The 21,910-nt window shown below is 42.4% G+C and overlaps 1 protein-coding gene across 4 annotated transcripts in view; it reads right to left on the reverse strand.

Annotated features, from left to right (window-relative positions):
* PTPRE (protein tyrosine phosphatase receptor type E) overlaps positions 1 to 21,910 on the reverse strand; it is a 557,332-nt gene that overhangs the window by 170,036 nt on the left and 365,386 nt on the right. For all 4 annotated transcript variants that reach the window (XM_029610013.1, XM_029610014.1, XM_029610012.1 and 1 more), the window contains one exon: positions 10,436 to 10,555. In XM_029610013.1, the coding sequence (XP_029465873.1) occupies positions 10,436 to 10,555 (120 nt within the window). The remainder of the gene's footprint in view (positions 1 to 10,435; positions 10,556 to 21,910) is intronic.

Raw genomic sequence — 21,910 nt, forward strand, 5'->3', positions numbered from 1 at the left:
GCCAGCGATTAGAGGCTCCCAGCAAGACAGCACTGTGATGTCCTACCAGAGGACTACCTTGGGGCAGAGGTGAGTCACATGGCATTGTGACAGAGAGAAGAGGAGGGGAATGAGTGAGGGTTGGGAAGGGGAGAGGAGAGGGTAGTGAGTCACTTGAGAGGAAAGGGGAGGGAGTGGGTGTGAGAATGAGGGGGTGAGTTACTGAGTAGGAAGGGGAATTGGTGAGTGACAGAGCTGAACTGGCAGGAGGGAGGCAGTGGGAGAAAGAGGGGGAGTGAGAGTGAAGGGGGTTTGAGTGACTGGGGGTGAGGGATGGAAGACAAGTGGGAGGGAAAGGTAGTGAGTGGGGGAAGGGGGATGAGTGACTGAGAAGTGAGAGGGAGGGGAAGGGCGAGTGAAGAAGAAGAAGAATGTAGAAGAGCGATAATATAAGAGAGCGGAGAAAGTTTGTGTGCGCCCTCCACTAATCCATGACAATCTCAGGGTTACTAGAAATCAAAAGTTCCCAGGTATGGCATGGGGGAAAAATGTATCCTTATTAGTTTTAGTTATTGGGTATTATTTGATATTTCTGCTGTTTTGAAATATGTTATCAATATTTAGGACATTTTTAAAAATTTGTACAGGAGCTCTAATGATTGGGTTATGTTCTATTCATCAACTGTTTTGATATGTATATTTTTTGGTATGGTTTTACTATTCTGATTGATTTATATTTCTTGATTGTCTTGTTTTTGAGGAATAGTGATGTTCTGCTTTTCCACTGTTGCACTGCATACAGAATCTGGCTTGTTGCAGTTTCTGGTTCAGTTTTTATCTGTGTATGAGTGTGAGAGCAACAGACAGAGGAAGTGTGTGTGAGTGTTATGCATGCTCCCAGTCTACGATAATCTCAGGGTGACAGATTTGGAGAGTAGGATATTTTTAAAATCCTTATTAGAGATGTACATTCGTTTTAGACGAATTAGATAATTTCAACAAAATTATCTAATTTGTCCTGTTTTGGGAGCACCCCGAAACGAACAATAATTTGCCGAAATTCAGGAAAAATTTGAATTTCATGTAAGTATGCACCTACATGAAATTAGTGAAATACGAAAATAAAAAAACACCTCAAAACGTGGAAAAACAAAGACCGATACAATCTATAAAAACTATACACATCTCTCAGATTTTATTAGTTTAAATTATTGGATGTTATTTGAAGTATCTGCTGTTTTGAAATATTTTATCAATGTTTAGGAAATTTTAAAATGTATATATGGGTTGGGGGTGCCAAAGGAGGTATCCACCCCAGGTGCCAAATACTTTAGGTACGCCACTGGTGGAAGCTGTCAACATCAGCGGCATGGCCCTTTCTTCTTCCAGCTCTCACAGCCTGGAACAGGAAGTGATGTAAGTGGGGCACGCAGAAAGAAGAGAAGATCATGCTGCATAAAGTGGCAGTAGTAGCGTGGACCCAGACCAAAACCAAGCACAGCCAGAGCTCAGCAATAGGAGAAAGAACAGAATTAGCCCCTGCAGCTGACTGGATTCTTCATTCTCAAGCCGCAGGGGGCTGCAGAAGGCGGCTACTGCAGCTGTCATTTGTGCTAGGGGGAAGGGGGCTGTGAGTTACTGTGAGCCAGAGGGAGAGAGAGCATGTGGGTGTGATTGACAGCATGTAAGTAAGAGAGAGTGTGTTTGTGCAAGTGTGATTGATAGTATGTGTCAACGTGAGAGAGCATATATGTGATTGAGAGACAGGTCAGGAAGATGACTGGTAAGTGTATGTGTGTGTGTGAGAGAGAGAGAACGGTCAAGGAAGTGACTAGTATGTGTGAGGGAGACAGATTCTGGTCAGGGAGGTGACTGGTATATGTGTGAAGGAGATAAAGACTGGTGAGGGAGATGGCTGGTGGTGTGTGTGTGTATGTGAGAAAGAGACTAGTCAGGGATGTGACTGGTGTGTGAGACACAGACTGGTCATGGGGTATGTGTGTGTATGTGAGAAAGAGACTAGTCAGGGATGTGACTGGTGTGTGAGACACAGACTGGTCATGGGGTATGTGTGTGTGTGTGAGAGAGAGAGAGACTGGACATGGGTGCTAAGGAAAACGACCGTGAGGACAGAGCTTCAGCAGCCACTGCTGCTTCTGGTGTGTGCTGTTGGCCTGCAAGTGAAAGGAGAAGGAGAGTTGCTGGAGAGAATAAGTAATGGTGGCTTTTTATTTTTCTTGATTTACTGACATTTAAATTATTGGGTATTATGTGATGTCTGTTGTTTTGAAATATTTTATTGGTGTTTGAAGAATTTTTATGAGTTTTTAATTGTTGGATATTATTCTGTTCATCAACTGTTTTGTAATATTTATTACAGTTTTACAGTTATTTGTGTGTGAGGATCTGTAGCAGCTTGGCTTATTCTGTTTTCGTAATGGGAGGTATATTGGTGTTTAGGGCCTGGTCTAATATTTGTAGTATTGCCTTTTCATAGGTAGGTTGTTACTGTTTGAGTGAGTTCCATAATGCAGGTGTAACTTTGTGCAGGTTAGTTTGTGTGCATTATTGCAGATCCTGGGAGTATATTAGATGCTATATTTCTGTTTCCATTTCTCCAGTTATGCACTGCATGCAGAGTGGCTTTTTCGGATTTCCATTCCAGTTTCTGTCTCCATATTTATAATTTGTAGTCTTTCTGTACTTGGTAAAGGTCGGTTTTGTGTGTGTAACAGAGATGAGCTATTTTACTAGTATGCAGGCATTTGTATAAATCATATTTGTTGTGTTTTCTCAATTGGACATGTATTGGTGGTAAATTACTGTCTTTTCATAAGGAGGGCTATTGTGCCTGGTAGTAGAGGGAGTTTGTTTTGCTGCTACTGAGATGACACCAGAACAACTTTTTTGTAGGGTGAAATATCCGGGGAATGCCTAGTTCTGCTCTGCACTCATTGCTGAGGGTTGAGGGGATTCCTGTGGATGCAGAGTGTATGTTTACATTTAGCCCCGTGACGGTCACATGTTCAGTGTGTCACACATGTGAGAACCATCTGTCAGGTGTGTCCCGACCGAAAATAGGTTGAGAACCACTGGACTAGGGGCATTCTATGAAGTTAGCAAGTAGCTCATTTAAAAAAAGAAATCAGAAAAAAATCTTTTTCACTCAGTGCATAAACTCTGGAATTCATTGCCAGAGGATGTGGTTATGGCAGTGTAACTGGATTTAAAAAAGGTTAGGATAAGTTCCTAGAGGAGAAGTCCATAAACTGCTATTAATCAATAAAGAATAGTAGCTTGAGATCTATTTAATGTTTGGATACTTACAAGGTACTTGTGACTTGGATTGGCTACTTTTGGTCACAGAATGCTGGGCTTGATGGACCCTTGGTCTGACCCAGTATGGCACATATCATATGTTCTTATATTTTATTTCATATAGTTCCATATTTTTTTGGATTTTAACAAATCTCCTTTGCCAAGTCCACTCTTTCACTTTTTAGTGTGCATCAGTCTGATGCCTGCACAAGATGTGAGGCATCCTTGCCTATTGAGATTCCTGGGAGCAGTCCAACTGGAGGAGCTTTCAAAAAATATTTAGTACTAATATCTCCTTAGGAATGGAATTTTAAAACCCTAGCATTATTAGGGTAGGAACGTGATGATGAGGTTTTACTGCCAGGCACCTTTTTATTTCTCTTTCTATGTATATTTATTTTAAAACATTAAATGACGATAATCTTCCAAACTCAGAAAAACCTATACATTGGCTTAGTTTCCCAGTTGATAGCAGTAACAGCAAGGGGAAACCACAAACAGGTACATTTTTAAAGGAACTGCCTTTGACACCCAAAGCCTAAACTAAATTGCTTGACTATGCTGAATAAACAAGGAAAGTAACCAATTACCAAAAATAAAATGTGCATGTAAATCTGAATTTGTAACCCGGAACACTTTATTGTTGGCATGACTAATTTTGTACATTATCTGCTATTAAGTTCACTTAGAGAATAGCCACTGCCATTAGCAATGGTTACATGGAATAGACTTAGTTTTTGGGTACTTGCCAGGTTCTTATGGCCTGGATTGGCCACTGTTGGAGACAGGATGCTGGGCTTGATGGACCCTTGGTCTGACCCAGTATGGCATTTTCTTATGTTCTTATGTTCTTATGTTCTTAATGAAGGTTTTAAGGCTAACCCTAAAAAATTAGACATGCACAATTTTTTTTTTGTTTTGGATCTGAGCCTTCATCGCAACTATTCCCATTACTCCCTCTGCCCATTTTCAACCTTCTCCTCTTCCTGTCCATCCCAGCCTTCACAGCGTCAGTCTTCAGCCAGCAGCCACAGTTCGAGACGCCCTCAGAAAACTGTTACATCTACACCTTGAGTCTGGCCTCTAGATGTCATCATTGTGCAATGTTGAAGACTCCCTCAGGGACACTGAATGCACACTCATTTATTATGCTTTCATGTAGGCATGCAAACTGCAGAAAATACAGCAAGCTCCTTTCACTGCCGAATAGTGCCAGTGTTGGGAGTTCTTATTTAGACAGATAGGAAAAAATACTGAGAAGAACAGACTGTGATGGCAGGTAACAACCCCAGTCTGTCCATTTTCCATGTTGCTGCAGACCACACCCAATCTCCACCTTTTCTCTCATTTCCCCACTGATATTCTGTGCTTATCCCATGCATTTTTGAATTCTGGTAGTGTTTTACTCCACCACCTCCACTGGAAGGCTGCTTCACATATCCACCACCTTTATTACTCCTGAATCCACTCGTTTCAGCCTCATACCATCACCTCTGGTTCTAAAATATCTTAAGCTACTAAAAATAAGACGGTTTAAAGGTCACATGCAGCAAATAGAACATTTAAAATACCAGTATTACAAACATGTGGTCATGGAACATGTGTTATTTAAATATAATGAACAGATGGCATTTAAATACTCAACAAGATTAAGTAGATACAATTTCTGATGAATTTGTTTTTGCATTTTTCATCCATTTTCTGATTATCTATATATTCTTCTTTTCTAATATGCTTTCAACTACATTAAACTACCGCATACCCAATAACCATTTATTAAGTTTTAAATTAATTCTTTCAACAACAAACACCTATTTGACCTTCTTTGTTACATGACCTTCATTGAGAACATGATCATATACAGAAAAGTGTCCTCAATCTGCAACAGTGAAAGGATGGGAACAACTCTCTGTCCAGAGTACATAAAATCAGGAGAAAATATTGACAGTCAGCAGAATAACCACTTAACATTCAGTACTTCAAAAATATTTCACCCATTAAAGTGAACAAAGGAATTGCTGACATACGGAGGAAAAAATGCAAATAGGAATGCACCGAAATGTCAAAGAATGGCAAATCTGTAATAAAGCTGCACCTCATCTAACAAGTACGTGCATTATGCAGTAGTTTGAAAGTACAATTCAGTATATGGCAAAATGCTGTACATTTTATTGTATACTAATAGGACATGTAAACCTCCAAAGAGACAAATTAACCATTTCTGGACATGGATTTAATTGAAGAAATAGGTCCAGTTACTGTACATTGGTTAGCACATTGCCACATTTTTGCAAGAATAACTGGGACCACAAAGAATCTATGAGAAATAAAATATATTAGAAGAAGAAATGAGATCCAGGATTAAGATCAAAAGGACTCTTTACGGCTGCTGGCAGTATCTATTTCATATTAGCAGCAAAACAGCATTAAATGATACTATGAAGCCTAACAATCTCCCATGAGTTTGCTGCTGTCAATTCTCTTCTTTTTTTCTACTATCAAATGGATGCACCCAGCAATTGTAAAGAGCTCTCTTGAAGATACAGTATGAGGCAATTCGCTTGAATCTAAAACTTATTTGGATAGGAACTATCGCCTGACCAGCTTAAAATCTGAATATAGAGTTCCTCTTAATAAAATCTTAAATCCAGAAGATATAAAAAATATCTGCAGTTTATTGTTCTTAATACTTATCATATTGTTAATGCCATTGGTAATGACTTTGTATCAGTTGATTTTTTAAATATTACTTGAGATTTAGTGATTCTGAAAATTATGAGTCTTAAATAGCAGGAAACAGCAGGCTTGTTACTCAGCTAACAGTGTTACCGCATATGAAAATACTGATCAGGACACCAATTCAAGTTCATATGTTGTTCATTTCCAGTCAGTTTCCTTGTATTTAGTGAGTGAAATGAAACAACTAGATTTTAAAAGTATTGCTTGTGTAAAAATGGCCCCATACATGCATATGAGGGCTGCATGCGAACAACGTGAATTTTAAGCTGGGAAGTAAGCGCATACATACCTGTGTGTCGTCAAGAATAAGGAGACAGAAAAGGGGCGGGGCATGGCGTTCCGGAGTGGGGTCAAGACTTACGCACATAACCCCTGAATTTGGAAGGCTGAACATGGTAATGCAAGCCATGTTACCTGCATAACTTTACTACTGGTCCTGATGAGGGGCAAGTCTGGAGATTTTGAGCCAGAGGGGTCCTGAACATGAGAGAGAGAAAGAGAAAGAGAGAGACACACCCACAATCTGACACTCTATATATCTCTCACTGTAAAAGGGGCACTTTCAACTCAGGTGGGTTTTGGGAGGCGACAATGTTACACTGGTCTGCCTAAAGGCGCAAGGGTCGCCTTGTAAGACCCTTGTAACACTGCCCCCCCTAAACCCACCCTGAGTTGAAAATGCCTTTCTTACAGTGGGAGATATATAGAGTGTTGGATTCTCTTTCTCTCTCTCGTCACTCGTGTGTAAAAGCTCCACACATATGTGTGGTAGGGATATTTTAAACGATACGTGTGTACTTTAAAGCATGATATAAAATTGAGTGTATTTTTGCTCCCATGCCCATTATACACTTTTATGGACGCACGCGCACTCCTTTTAAAATTTTACCTGAAAGTGTTTCGGGTTCAGGAATCCAATGGAGCAGTAAGAAATGGGGGAATGTATTTCTGATGTGCATCAATCAGCAGAGAGATCTCAAGGGAAGGAACCAGTGCAAGAAGGCAGTGGCGAGAGTCAGAGGAATGACCAGTAGAAAAAAAGGATGTACAAGTCAATGATGAGACCTAATCTGGAGTATTGTGTCCAATACCGCAAAAAGAATAAAGTCAGAGTAGAGGCAGACCAGAAGAGGGCTGCCAAAATGGCCATGAACCTCCACTGAAAGTTCTTTGAAATGAGACTATAAGACCTAAATATGAAAAACCTAGAGGAAAGGAGAGAGGGAAGATCTGCTAGAGGCATTTAAATAACTCAAAAGTTTATAAATAATGCACAAGTAAATATTTTGCAGCAGGAAGGAATTTCTAGAACTACAGGACATGATATGAGGCTTAAAACGAGTAGGCAGAGTAATATTAGAAAATATTTCTTTACAAAATGGGTAACAGAGTTTAAAATAAAACAGAATTCAAGAAAGCATGGGCTAAGGGCGGAGGGTCCTTGGTGGCCAAGAAGTAAAGGGACAGCCAGAGATCATTCGATAGCATTCAAAAGGAAGAAATTTGGGCAGACAAGATGGGCCTTATGGTCTGTACCTGCGGTCAATATCCACGTCTCTAAACTGTTTTAACTACTATGCTGAGTTTCTAAGATACAGGATCTCCAGACTGCATATCAAAACAAGATATCTCAGTGCAACAGATCAATGAAATTAGAAGTGATGATCCATCAGGTTGCTTCTCAGAAACCTACAGTTAGTTATTATAAAATGTATTTTAATTTTTCTTATATTTTATATCGATGACAGAGGTCCTTGAATCTTGATGTAAACTTTTCTTGCAATCATGTATTTCTGCATAAAAGAGAAATATGTAGGTTTTTTCTTTCCTTGAATTCAGGCGGGAGGAAGCAAAAAATCATTGGATGTCCCCCAGAGGACCAAGAAGAAAACTGACAGTTAAGAGCCTTCAGTTTTGGAAAGCCAGAGATCCAGTAGTATCTACAGTAGTACAACAGGAAGGAGAATGAGCAGGCTGTTATCTGTTCTTTTTCTTTTTTGATCCTGCAATTTCCTCCTGCTCCTTTGGGTTTGCAGCTCAGTCAGAACCAGGACTGGGATCTAGTGTCATGAGCTTTCATTTGCAACTACCTGGCGAGTATTCCCCCTATTTTATATCCCCTCCCAACTTATTTTTTAGTCCAGTCATGGCAGTGACCGTCTTCAGCAGGGAGTCATGCACCAGAACTCCTGATAGGATCCTGTAATCAAGGGCCCTAAATTCAACCACTAGGTGTCGCCACTGCACTGTGGCTATGATCCCCACCCCCATCTCCAACTCCAGCCAACCCAGAGAGAGGAAGACCTGAGCCAGGAATCAAACTCAGGTTCCTCCGTATTGCAATGTATAACACTGCTACCGAGCTAGGTGGCTGGCCCATATTCTGGGCTGAATGGCCAAGACTGACTTATTCAGTCTTTTTTTTGCAAGAATTCCATGTTCAAATAATAATCCTAAATTGGGCCATCAGTGAACAGGGTGTTTTGAGATCTTAAAGCTTTATGGCTCTATAAATGTACACAGGGAGCCTATCCATGGTACAACATCTGTGTGCATAAGTGGATGGGCTGAGGTTAATATTAGTATTTTAGAAATTGTGCAATGGAAGCTGCACAGTTTCTAACATATTGCGTATTTCTGCTCCAAAAAAACGTATAAATGTTTCATTATATACGTATATTTCCAATGCAAGAAGAAAACACATAGGGCCAGACTTTCAAAAGGCCCGGCGGCGTGCATAAAGCCCTGGGACGCGTGTAAGTCCCGGGGCTTTACGAAAGGGGCAGGGAGGGGGTAAGGGCGGGGTCAGAGGCCTCCACACGGCCGCTGGGTCGGGGATCGCACGCCGGCAGTCGGCCAGTATGCGCAACTTACTTCGGCCCCAGGGCTGAAGTAAGTTTTAAAACAACAAAAAGAAAAACGAAAAGGTAGGGGGGAAAAGGGCGGGGGAAGGAGGGGAAGGGAAGGTGGGGTGGGGGGGGGTAATGAAGTTCCCTCCAAGGCCGCTCTGATTTTGGAACGGCCTGGGAGGGAATAGGGGAAGGCAGCTCGGCTCGAATAGGGCTCGGTGTGCACAAGGAGCACAATTGTGCCCCCCTTGAGAGCACCGACCCTGGATTTTATAACATGCGCACGTTATAAAATTGGGCGTACATGTGCGCCATGCGCGTATATTTTAAAATCCGGCCCATTCTTTCTCTACCCAGTTTATAAAATAAACATGTATATTTTACATGCTAAATAATTGTGATCCTGTGTGAATAACCACCCAGAATTAAAAGCAGAGGCAGGTATTTTATAAAGTATGTGTATATACTTGGAATCACCAGTTTGTTAATACCTCCACCAGTTCACTCAATCCTTCTCTGCTTTTCTTAGACCTTCTAGAAATTCACTCCAAACTTCCACTATTTCTCCCAGACAAGTCTGATTTCCCTTGCACAAGTCAATTAGAAGGTGTAAACATGCACAAATAAGTTTGCTAATATATATGCCTGTCTCTCTTACAAAATAGCTACTACCGCACATACTTCTGACCCTCATCTCGGGATGACCATTTTTTCTGATAAAATGTACACGTGAAACCAAAAATATGTGCATAATCTCAATATTTATAAAATAGCATATACGCACGTGCATGCATACGTGCTATTTTTAAGCACGGACCCCATTGAAAATCCATTCATATATGTCCCACTGCTCATTTGCAATTTTATGGAATCTAGAAGAGAAATTTCAGGATCTTGCACTATAAAGGCTTTATTTTTTTAGGTAAACTAAGGGGGGTCCATATTCAATAGGCCAGTGACCTGCAAGATACCTGTTAAAGTTATCCAAGTAACTTTAGCCAGTATATTCAGTGGGACAAGTCTCCTGCTTTAATACTCGACTAACATTTCCCAGATAAACTTAGCCACACCCCCGGAATGCTCCTACTCTGCCTCTTTTTTATCTGGCTAAGTTTCAGCCGGGTAATGGCTCACCCGGCTAAAACGTAGCTGGTCAGTCGGGTGAGATATTTCCAGCTAAGCCCCAAACTTAACTGGACAAACCTTTTTGAATATCTACCTCTAAATTTGTTGGGTATTAAGAATTTATTAGGTTTAAAAGGCTTATTGGGTGAACTTCAGATGAACACTGAAAACAAGCATGCCTCTCATAGCATTTGAAATGACTAAAATAGAAGTCTTCTATCCCTATAATAAAATGCTACACATACTCTGGCCTCCTGTATGGAGGGACAGAATCATAACTGCTAGAACATCAAGCGTTGCCAAATTAAAAGGCTTAGCAAACAGGGTTCTCTTTTAAACAGTGATCCTCTTTTAAACAGGTCTGAAAAAGTATTTGTTTGCTAAAAGCACAAAATCTGCAAGTGAAACAGAGCAGTAATACTTACTGGCTGAATACAAAACTTGCGAATGGTGTAGTCTACAAGGACAATGACATCCTCAACAGAAACACGGATATTTCCATAAGTCCAACATCCCTGATCAGGCCAGTACTGATAACATTTATCCTGTAGAGTAATAACAAAAGAAAGGTAGTCGTGAATAGCACTCCTAAATATCTGACACCCGTTTCATCATTTTAGTATAATGCAAGCTAATACGTAATAATTAAGTAGAACTTCAATGGTCCTACCTTACCCATGGAAACACTTATTTTGTGCTTGATGTTCGGGCAACAGCCATGCTAGAACTGGTAGCTATTTAGATTATTCCAGTGCTTTTTGCTTAGACATGGGAGGGGAGCGGTGCTGAGTGTGAACTAAATAGGGGATCTTGTTTGCTCATCTATTCAAGATGGTAGAGTACAATTAAGAAAAACAATTAAGACTGCTTGGATAAGGAGTGATTTTGTACAAGGGGGGCCATGCTCTATGCCTGGCAGCTGTGGGATATCCTTAGCAGAGTGGATGGGAATAACTGGCCAGACTGGTCTTTCTATCATCACCTACTATATTACTATGCTACTATTTTGAAATGTTGCTAAACATATGGAATGTTGTTATCTGCATATATTACATTTTTCTTTGCATATATATTATAAAGCAGACTCTGGAACTAAGGATACATCCCAGCTGCCAGCCACAGTCTGTGCCTGCCTGCAAGACATCTCACATTACTAGGACACTTCTGTCTGCAAGACATCTCATCTTGGCACTCCAGAATCTTTGGTAGATGAGCATATAAGATCCCCTTTTAGTTTCCTCCTGCACTCACCTTTTTCTCATGTCTAACTACAAAACTATGCAATTGCTTTAGTAGGATCCAAGGCAAGTTCTTACTTCTTCATTTCTGCAACTGGTGTGAGCTGGATCAGAGCCAGTGCCAGAGTATTTGGCGCCCTAGCAAACCTTCGGACATGCACCGCCTACTTCCAACTTATTCATTGGTGGCAGATCCAGCTAGTCACTCCCTTCTTTGGCAGTATTGGCTTTCCCTCCTGGGCCTTGTGCTAGTAGGAATTTGCCGCCCCCAAAATTCAGGTGCTCTAGGCACCTGCCTAGTTTGCTTAAGGGAAGCAACATCCGTGAGCTGGGTTAATAAATATCTCTAGCTTTGGCAGGATTTGAAAGTTCATCAAAACACCCCCTTTTTCAGATCAGCAATGAAGGCCACAGAGTTTAAGAAGCCTGACAAAATGTTGCAGAAAGGTTTGACTCATCAGTCTACCAGGAGTTACAGAACTTGTTTTATTTTAGATTGTCGGGCCAAATGGGCCTTTTGAAGGCAATTTTCAAAGGGATTTCCACAAGTAAAAAGCATTTGACCTGTGAAAACTGGCTATCTGAAAATTTCCCACTCTATTTGTGGGTAAAAGTACATGCAAAGTTCCACAACCTGTGTAATTTTACTCATTTTGTAATGTAGACATTCCGAGGCAATTGAGGGAGAAAATTACATGCACAGCAGGAGCAAGCAGTGCATGGGATTCAGTAAATGCACAACATCTCCTTCCCTCCTCCCCCTGGCATAATCATATTCTTTTCCCTCTCATTCTCGCCCCTCCCCATCCCTTGGCTAATTGCTAATTTTCCCTGTCCCCACCACCATCATCTCCGCAACTTCATCCCAAAGAATGATGCTTAACATCCCAATAGATGAGACTGAAGGCTAAACAGTGAGATTTTTCTGGTGGTGGGTGTCTGTCATATAAATCTGGAGAGATTTAGAATTATATTATTTTGCATATGAAAGAAGCAACACAAAATGATATTTAGCCTTCTTTAATTTTATTTATATTATAAATCTTTAATCCCACACAAAAAACACTCTACGTCCTTTCATTCCCTCTTCTCAACATCATCCTAGGTCCTCCCCTTCCCCCAGCTTCTCCTAGGCCCTTTCTTTATAACAGATTTTACATGAAAAACATTCACAGTACTGCCTTCTGAGATAAATATATCACTTATAATAGCATGCATATTATATTTTCATGCACTGTTGTGGGGTCAACCAGGAAACCTTGAAATAAGTAAAAAAGACACTTGGAACCCATATGGCATTTGGCCTATTGTAACACATGTTGTATGTGGGCTTGGACCTCAGAAAGACATGAGCATGCAACCATTTAAGTGAACTGCAGCAGAGAAAAAAAAAAAGAGAACAATGCAGCTATATAACTTGAGCCAGCCCAGGAAACCCAAAATAACCCTAACTGACCATGGAATAGATGAGTCACAGATTCAGGTAGGGGATTTGCATATCACAGCCCCCTGAACCTTTGCTGGTACTTTTTGTAGGAAATATCACAAAAAATCAGAGGATTCAAACTCCTAAATTACAGAACTATGAGAGATATGTACTGGAAAACAGTCCTAGGAAGCAAACAGATTTTCTCCCTGACTAACAAGGGTATTCAGATACATGGGTACTGAGATTCCAGACAACAGGGGGATTGGCCAGGCAAAACAGAGGGGTGTGCCCATGGTATTTCTCTGTGGTCCTGCTTGGGTCTTAGCCTTTTGGCTGAGAGGTGACCCATACAGATTCAGGCAACAGATAAAACAAAAGCCAGGCTGAAAGAAAGTAAATTATCCACGCTGGGTAATAGCACATGACTGGCCATGAACTTAGTGGAGCTAAAATCACTGAAAGCTGAAACTGCAGAGGGCCAGAAACACTGAATGCTAAAACAGCCATGAGGCTGGTGGAGCTGTAAACCCAAGCCATGATAACTTTCCTACCAAGAGAGAAGAACTGAAGGACAGCAGCAGACCTGGAGTGTTTTTCCCCCTTGAGTGAGGGGACACCACTGGCAGATCTAGAAATCAAGTGGTCCCCTGTGAGCAAAGGGACCCCAGTAGAAGTCTTGGAGACAGACTTGGGTCCCCCAGGAGGGTGTGGACCCCAGTGGCAGTCCGGGAGGCAGAGTCTGGTCCCCAAGGAGGGTGGTGACCCTAGCAGCAGACCGGGAGGCAGTCAGGAATGACAGGAGGGCGTGGACCCCAGCGGCATTCTGGGAGATGGAGTCAGGTCCCCCCCAGAGGGTGTGGACCCCAGTGGCAGTCCAGGAGGTAGAGTCAGGTCCCCCAGCATCAGTCTTGTAGGCAGAGTTGGGTCTCCAAAGAGGGCATGGACCCCAGTGGCAGACCTGGAGGCAGAGTCTGGTCCCCCAGGAGGGCATAGACCCAAGTGGCAGTCCAGGAGGCAGAGTCAGGGCCCCAAGAGGGAGGGGACACCAGTGGCAGTTCAGGAGTTAGAGTCAGGACTCCTAAGAAGGTGTGGACCCAGCAGTAGACCAGGAGGCAGAGTCAGTTCCCCAGGAGGGCAAGGACCCAAGCAGCAGACTGTGAAGCAGAATCGGGTCCCCCAGGAGGGCATGGAACCTAGCAGCAGTCTGTGAGGCGAAGTCGAGTCCTCCAGGAGGACATAGACCCCAGCAGCAGTCCATGAGACGGAGTCGGGTCCCCCAGGAAGACATGGACCCCAGCGCTATACCAGAAGGCAGAGTCAGGTCTCTCAGCAGAACAAGAAGGGAGGCGATCTATGAAAGCCTTAGTGGTATCAACAAACAAGATAGATGCCAGATGTCTTTTATGCGTCTTCACTACAATAAATGCGTATAAAAGACATCTGGCATCTATCTTGTTTGTTGAGGTCTCTCAGCAGAGCAGAAGGAGACGGTTTAGATACAATTGACTCTCCCCAGGCCAACACTGCCCACCAGCGCTGATGCATCTTTTCACATGGGTGAGACTTGGGATAAACAGGACAGGATAATAATACTTGAGTAAGTGGAAACGCAAGAGGTCCCTTCTATTCTATAGGGTGGTATGTGTGGGGGCCAACAAACCCAAATTGCTAAATATTAAATGTTCTTGCTACCTGGTAGAATTGTATATAGTTGTGTAGATTGAGTCTACTAACCACGAGTAGGTAAGTGTGCTGCTTGGCATCCTATTAGCAATGTACATAGTCATGTAGAAATGTATATACTTGTATAGTCTAATAAACCTGTATATATTTGTACATACTGCCAGCCTTGATCACAGTCCCATTTGTTTTCCTGGGGTAAAGGGAGGGAAATCCCACCCACTAACACCTTCTTCCCCTATTGAGGCACCAAGAATGTGAGTACCAATGGAGTCTGCCCTGGGGAGCTCCTGCCAGGTCAGTCCTGGACCCAGGAACACCCTGCGAGGTAAGTGGTCAAGGGGGTGTTACATGAGTTACAATTAAAATATAGCAAACTTCCCATACCAAAACAGCACTAACAGCCAGCACTCAAACCTACCTATAAAACAGAAGAAGCCAGGCTAATATAGATCCCTACACAGAAACTACATGCCAGCAGAATGCCTCACCTTGGTCATGCAAAACAGAACGCTCACCATATACAAAACAGAAATACCACAAAAGTATAAATAAACACACACATGTTCATTCTCACACACACATGCATTCTCTTAGGCTTACAAGTATGCTCACTAACACACACACTCTCAGGCTCACATGCATGCTCCCTCACCACACGCATTCTGACTCACACATATGCTCAATGCTCTAGAACATAATACAGCCTTTTAATAGGAGGTACAGACTGGAAAACAGAGCTCATTGGACTGCTACAGATCCTGATATAGAAACTGCCTGCTAGAAGAATACCTCTCCTCAGTCCCATGTGCAAAACACATCAAATACAGATCTGACCACGTATTAGAAATAGAAATAGTGAGACAAAAGCTGAACTGAAAAACCCAAAAAGCAAGACTTTGTCAGCAAGGTAACACCAGAGAAATAAAAACAAATGCCTTTTTCCTGTACTGTACACAACAGAAATATTCAGAGATGCAAATTTCCCAAAAATGACAGAAAATTAAATTTTTTTTCCACTTTCCCTCCCAGCTATAGCTCATCCCTTCCCAACCCTCTCAATCCCCGGCAGTCCTCACCCCCTTTCCCTTCCCATTCCCCGGCAGTTGAGTCCCTCCCCCTCCTCAGTCCCCAGCAGTCAAGCTCCCCACCCCTCTATCCAGGCCCCAGCAGTTGAGGCCCTCACCCCGCACCTCCTTGTCAGGCAGTAGGGGAGCCAGGTGGAATGTTAACGTGCAATTGTGCATGTTTGCCTGTGCATCTTTTATTTCTCTTAAGGGCAGGTTCCCTCCATCCATCCTTTTCTTCATTTCCAGCCTCTAGGAATCAGCAGCACTTTTTATCCCATGCCCTCTTCTGGGAAGGCATTACAGGCATCCACCGCCCTTTCTGTGAAGAAATATCTCCGAATGCTGGTTCAGCGTCATCCCCTTTGGTATTTAATTTCGTGACCCCTAGTTCTACAGTTTATTTCTCAATGAAAAAGGTTTGAAGGTAGGTATAGATGTGTGATATGGACTAGTAATATCCACTCAGGTGGAATTATTTAGTCTGTTCCCTGGGGTCAGAGCAGACACCGAGGCTGTGGTAGAACCACATCTCACTCTTCAGGGACATCAGTGTTGCTATTTTAAATAACTAAAAAAATCAAATTTAAAGAAAGGGTCAGCATACCTCATACTGGTGAGATTAAGCTAAAGCTAAAGCTTTACAAAGAAAGCTTTACAAAGAACAATTATAATAAATATATAGAGCAGGCACAAGGTTAGTTTCTTTTCCCGTCTCCCACCTCCTATAATGACTGCCCATCTGACACACATCTCGCTGCTCCCTGTACACATCTCGCTGTCCTTTCCCATTAAAGGTTTGCCACACTCCCATACCTTCCAGACCCCAGACCCCTCCAAATCTCAGCAGTCTTACTTCCCAGCCCCTCCCTGACCTCCCAGACCCTAGCAGTCCTGCTCCTCAGCTCCCTCCCCGTCCCCAGCAGTCTTGCTCCCCAGCCCACCCCACCAGACCTCCCAGTCCTTAGCAGTCTTGCTCATCCCCAGCCCCCCTCCTAGTTCCAGTCTTGCTCATCCCCAGCCCCCTCCTAGTTCCAGCCTTGCTCATCCCCAGCCCCATCTAGCTCCCTTCTCACACCCACCCCCTTGCAGTTTCGCTTGCTCCCCCTCCCCCTGTGTTAAGGTCATACTTACATCCTACCTGAGCCTCTATGTCATCCTGCTGTCGCATATGCACAGGGCCACAAACAGAGCTTCAGCTTTCAGCTCCCAGCTGTCCCAGCCCCACACACGCATTCTCAGTCCCTGCGTTTCGTACAAGGTAGAAGGCAGGACCCTGCTTCGAGGCAAAGCGAGTCCCGCCTTCTGCCCCATGCTGTACTGCTCTGTATCTCAGGGCTGAGCTGTTTCTCCAGTGCCGATTGGTCCTGTCATGAGGATCCCCATCACAACTCAGTGCTTGTTCCTTTTTCTTTTGCTTATGGTTCTCAGCGATTCCAACTCAGCTAAGGCCACAGCAGCGTTCCTTGTTATTGGCCCGGCAGCCCCAGCCCTTCCACCCTCTCTTGTGCATTTCTGCTGAGAACAGGGATGCAGACTGCAAGCAGTCAAAGGCTGCTGTTTGTCTCCAGCTTTGAGGCTAAATAAAATAAAAAGAAACAGCTGAAAAAAAAGGTTGAGGGCTGGGGATTCACTGAATCCCTTGAAGGCCCAGACAGCACGCCACTGATGCACAGTTTGGAGTTTTAAAACCACTCAGGGTAATTTTCAAAGGAAAATGTAAATGTAATATATATGCTATTGAATTGTTAATAGGTTTCACTCACGTCAAGTGCACTTAATGGGGGTAAATGGGCTTTTGAAAATTGCTATAATAGGATGTTACGTTTGCCTTTGAAAATTACCTCCTTTTGCACATAATTTTGGTTGAAAAAAGTATCTTCAGACAAAGCAAGTGCACTTTATATTTTATATTGCTCTGTGGGTACTTTCTTCCTTGGGCAGTTTGCATAGTAAAGGTGCATGTCTATTTCTCCTTTGAAAACTAGTGCAAAAAACACAGGTAAACAATACCCGAGGACCTGGCAGGTAGTATGAAAATTACCCCATTACAAATGATAAGAGCAATGTGTGCATATCTAATAGAAATAAATGCTCCTTATTTGTATACATCAAATAATGTTGACCTAAAGGAGGAGTATTTATTAATATTATATTAGACACACACACATATTACTCTTAAGTTTACAAAATGCCTGTTTGAACTGTCAATATACTGTATATGGATATTTCTGACATTGGGGGTCATCTATCAAAGTGCTATATAGTGTTTTCACATGCAAAAAGTGCCTTTAACGGATTGCACAAATCTCATCTTTGGGTGAGTTTCCTCACTCCGAAGGTCATCAAGTCTTCACAAGAGAGCACTGTTCTGTACGTACATCTCACTTTGAATGTCAAAGTGGCCCCTAACCCCTACATTAATACCTAAACCTCATCTCGAGTTACTAGGTGGGCCTCCCATAGAGATATAAATACCTATCTAGGGTGAAGGCATCATGGCTAGGCACTCTCTCGCTCTCTTTCCCTACCCCCCCCCCCCCCCCCAGGAGGGCCCTGATTGCTAGGCTGGCTCTCTAGGAGCTTAAAACTACTAAACATGGTCCCCCGTCCCCCCCAGTGGCTGTATGTAGGAAATACAATAATTCTGGCACTTATGGCAAAGTGCAAAAACGTTATCACAATTTGTGCTAAGATCGGCCATTGTTAAGAATGTGTAACTAAAGTAGAGAGAAAGAGACCATATGAGAATGAGACAGAGACAAAGTGGAGATAGGCTAAATATTTGCAGAAAAGATTGCAATGAAAGCAGCTCAGGGCTGAGCTCTCTGTTGCACAAGTGTGCAGAAGGAAGTAAAGCTAGTCTTCCTTATTTTCTTATTTGCAATGAATTTAAAAACATTTTCCAAAAAAATATGAGACAGTATACAATGTGGCAGAGACCTTAAGATTTAGAGTGATCCGAAGCATACACAGCAAATTGCTGCTTAAGTAATGCACAGGTGTTATGAACAGTCAGTCCTGCCACCGAATTTCAATCTGATCTGAATTCAAGTTGCTAATATAAAGCTGATACAAATAATTAAAAAAAAATGTGTGACTGCTGTTGTGCTATAAATGGTGAATAAGTACATTACATATCTTTAACTCAATAGTGGTAGTAATTTCATCTATATTAGAGACATTCCCAGAGCAAGGTTAGGCCGGGGGAGGCAACATGACCCTAGTTTTGTACTTTCAAAACTATATCTATTGTTTTGCCTGAACATTCTGGTGCAAATCTCTGCAGATACTTTTTTTCTTTGCATAGTTTTTCAAAAGGGAATGTACATGCAGACATTCCCTTTGGGAACTGATGTAAACTCCGCAGCTCAAAGTATCCACGGACTCTACATTCAGGGCTGGTGGAAGCAGTAGGAGGCCACCCAGAGTGCCATCGCTTTGGGAGTAGCAGAGGGGGCAGGACTGAGCCAGCATCAGTTGGGGTACCCACTAGTAGGCTGGGCTGACCTTGCCCCCTGCAGTTTGAAAGAAGTGAGCCAGTGATAAGTTCTGATGCAGGCAGGAGTCTGCCCTCGCCCCCCCCCCCCCATGACATCACACTGCATATGTGCACTACATGTGACTCTTTGAGGGAGTCATTGGACCGTTAGATAATTGAGAGGTTAAAGGGGTACTTAGGGAAGATAAGGCCATCGCAGAAAGACTAAATAAATCTTTTAATTTGGTGTTTACTAATGAGGATATTGGGGAGATACCCATTCCTAAAACTGTTTTCAAGGGTGATAATTCAGATGAATTGAAGCAAACCACAGTGAACCTGGACGATGTAGTAGGCCAGATTGAGAAACTGAAAAGTAACAAATGGCCCAGTTCAGATGGTATACATCCCAGGATTCTGAAAACTCAAAAATGAAATTTCAGATTTATTACTAATAATTTGTAAACTATCATTAAAATTTTCCATTCTACCTGAAGACTGAAGGGTGGTCAATGTAACCCCAGTATTTAAAAAGGGCTCCAGGGTTGACCCGGGAAACTACAGACCAGTTAGCCTGACTTCAAGTGCTGGGAAAAATCGTGGAAACTATTCTAAAGAACAAAATCACAGAACGTATAGATAGAAATGGTTTAATGGGACACAGCCAGCATGGACTTACCTAAGGGAAGTCTTGCCTGACAAATCTGTACATTTTTTTGATGGGATTAATAAACATGTGGCTAAAGGTAGGCCCACAGATTTAGTGTATTTGGATTTTCAGAAGGTTCAGAGAAGGGTGACCAAATTGATAAAGGGGATGGAATGGCTCCCCTATAAGAGAGATTAAACAGTTAGGGCTGTCCAGCTTGGAGAAAAGACGGCTGAGGGGAGATATGATAGAGCTCTGGAATTCATTGCCAGAGGATATGGTTAAGGTAGTTAGTGTAACTGGAATTAAAAAACGTGGACAAGCTCCTGGAGGAGAAGTCTATAACCGCTAGTAATCATTTTGACGTAGGGAATAGCCACTGCTTATTACTGGCATCAGTAGCATGAGGCTTATTTACTGTTCGGTATTTGCCAGGTACTTGTGACTTGGATTGGCCACTACTGGAAACAGGATGCTGGGCTTGATGGTCCTTTGGTTTGACCCAGTATGGCAACTTCTTATGTTCTTATGAGCATGAGCAAAGAGAGCAGATAAGCACATTCAGCAAGAGCTACACAGCGGGAAGGAGAAAGATGGTTATCTTGTTTTGAGTTCCTAGGTATGGAGACTGGACATTTTTTTCATCCTTAATTTGATTAATGGGTGATACTTGATGTGTCTGCTGTTTTATTGGTTTTTGGGAAATTAAAAAAAAATGTTATGAGTTTAAATATTGGATATTATTCTCTTTGTCAGTTGTCTTGAAATATTCTTTTTATTAATATGGTTTGCTGTTATGATTGATGCTTTATATTTCTTGATTTTGTTTTATGAGTAATGTTTTAATTTCTGTTTTTCCACTGTTGTTCTGCATACAAAGTCTGATTGGAGGTTTTCAATTCAGTTTTTGTCTGCATGTTTCTATTTATACTTTATGGCAGGGGTGGCCAACTCCAATCCTCAAGAGTCACAAACAGGCCAGGTTTTTCAGGATATCTTCAATAAATATGCATGAGGTAGATTTGACTGCACTGCCTCCCTTGTATGCAAATACATCTTATGCATATTTATTGTGGATATCCTGAAAACCAGGCTTGTTTCTGGCTTTTGATAACTAGAGTTGGCCTGCTAATATCATCTCTTTATTCTTATTGGTGAAGGTCTGTTTGTGCTCTTCATATATGACTGAGGAGAAGTATTCTACTGGCATGTAGTTTATGTGTAGGGATCTACAGGAGCCTAGCTTGTTCTGTTTTCCTAAGAGGAGGTATATAGGTAATTTGGAGCCTGGTGTAATATTTGCCATATTGCCTTTTCATAGGTAGGGTTGTTATTGTTTGAGTGCTGACAATGAGGCTGTTTTGGCATGGGATGATTACTACCGTATTTTTCGCTCCATAAGACGCACTTTTTTTCCCCAAAAGTGGGGGGGAAATGTCTGTGCGTCTTATGCAGTAAATATAAAAAAAAATGTAGTTAACTAGAACCCCCCATCCTTCTGAACCCCCTCCCCACCAAAAGTCCCTGGTGGTCCAGCGGGGTCCTGGGAGCGATCTTCCTCTCTCAAGCATTCGGCTGTCAGTAATCAAAATGGCGCCGGAGCCCTTTGACCTTACCATGTGACAGGGGCTACCGATGCCATTGGTCGGCCCCTGTCACATAGGCGCGATGGATGGTCCAATGGCACCGGTAGCCCCTGTCACATAGTAAGGGCAAAGGGCCACCGTGCCATTTTGATTACTGGCAGCTGAATGCCCGAGAGGGAGAAATCACTCCCAGGACCCCCACTGGACCACCAGGGACTTTTGGCAAGTCTTGGAGGGGGGAGGTCAGGAGGTGGGGGGTTGTAGTTAATTAAATTTGAAGGGTTGGGGTGGGTTTTTGTTTTGTTTTGTTTTCACAAAATGGCATGATAATCATTTTCCAATCCGGGGAGTGGACCGAAATGGCCCTCCCTAGACCCAAAAACGAAACAGGGCCGAAAAAAAATTGCATGCATATCCATCGCTCCATAAGACGCACAGACACCTGGGAATGGAGCTGGTTTAGCACACCATTTTTTTTTTTTAATTTTCGCCCTCTGAACCCTAGATGCGTCTTATGGTGCGAAAAATACGGTATATTGTAATTCGATTTGCTCATGGCTTTCTGAGGGCCAAGTCCACGTCCAATGTGCTTTACAACAGACCTAATACCATATGAATCAGGGATCTTTTTTGCAGGGTTTTCTGATTGGCACCACAGCAGTGCATGTAAATATAATATACATGTTGATGTAATTAATGTTTTCATCTCAGAAGACTGTATTTTGAATGTCCTTTTTCATGCAAAATCTTCCTTTCTGGGTCAAGGAAAT

This window comes from Rhinatrema bivittatum, chromosome 7 (assembly GCF_901001135.1).
Source record: "Rhinatrema bivittatum chromosome 7, aRhiBiv1.1, whole genome shotgun sequence".
NCBI classification, from domain to species: Eukaryota; Metazoa; Chordata; class Amphibia; order Gymnophiona; family Rhinatrematidae; genus Rhinatrema; species Rhinatrema bivittatum.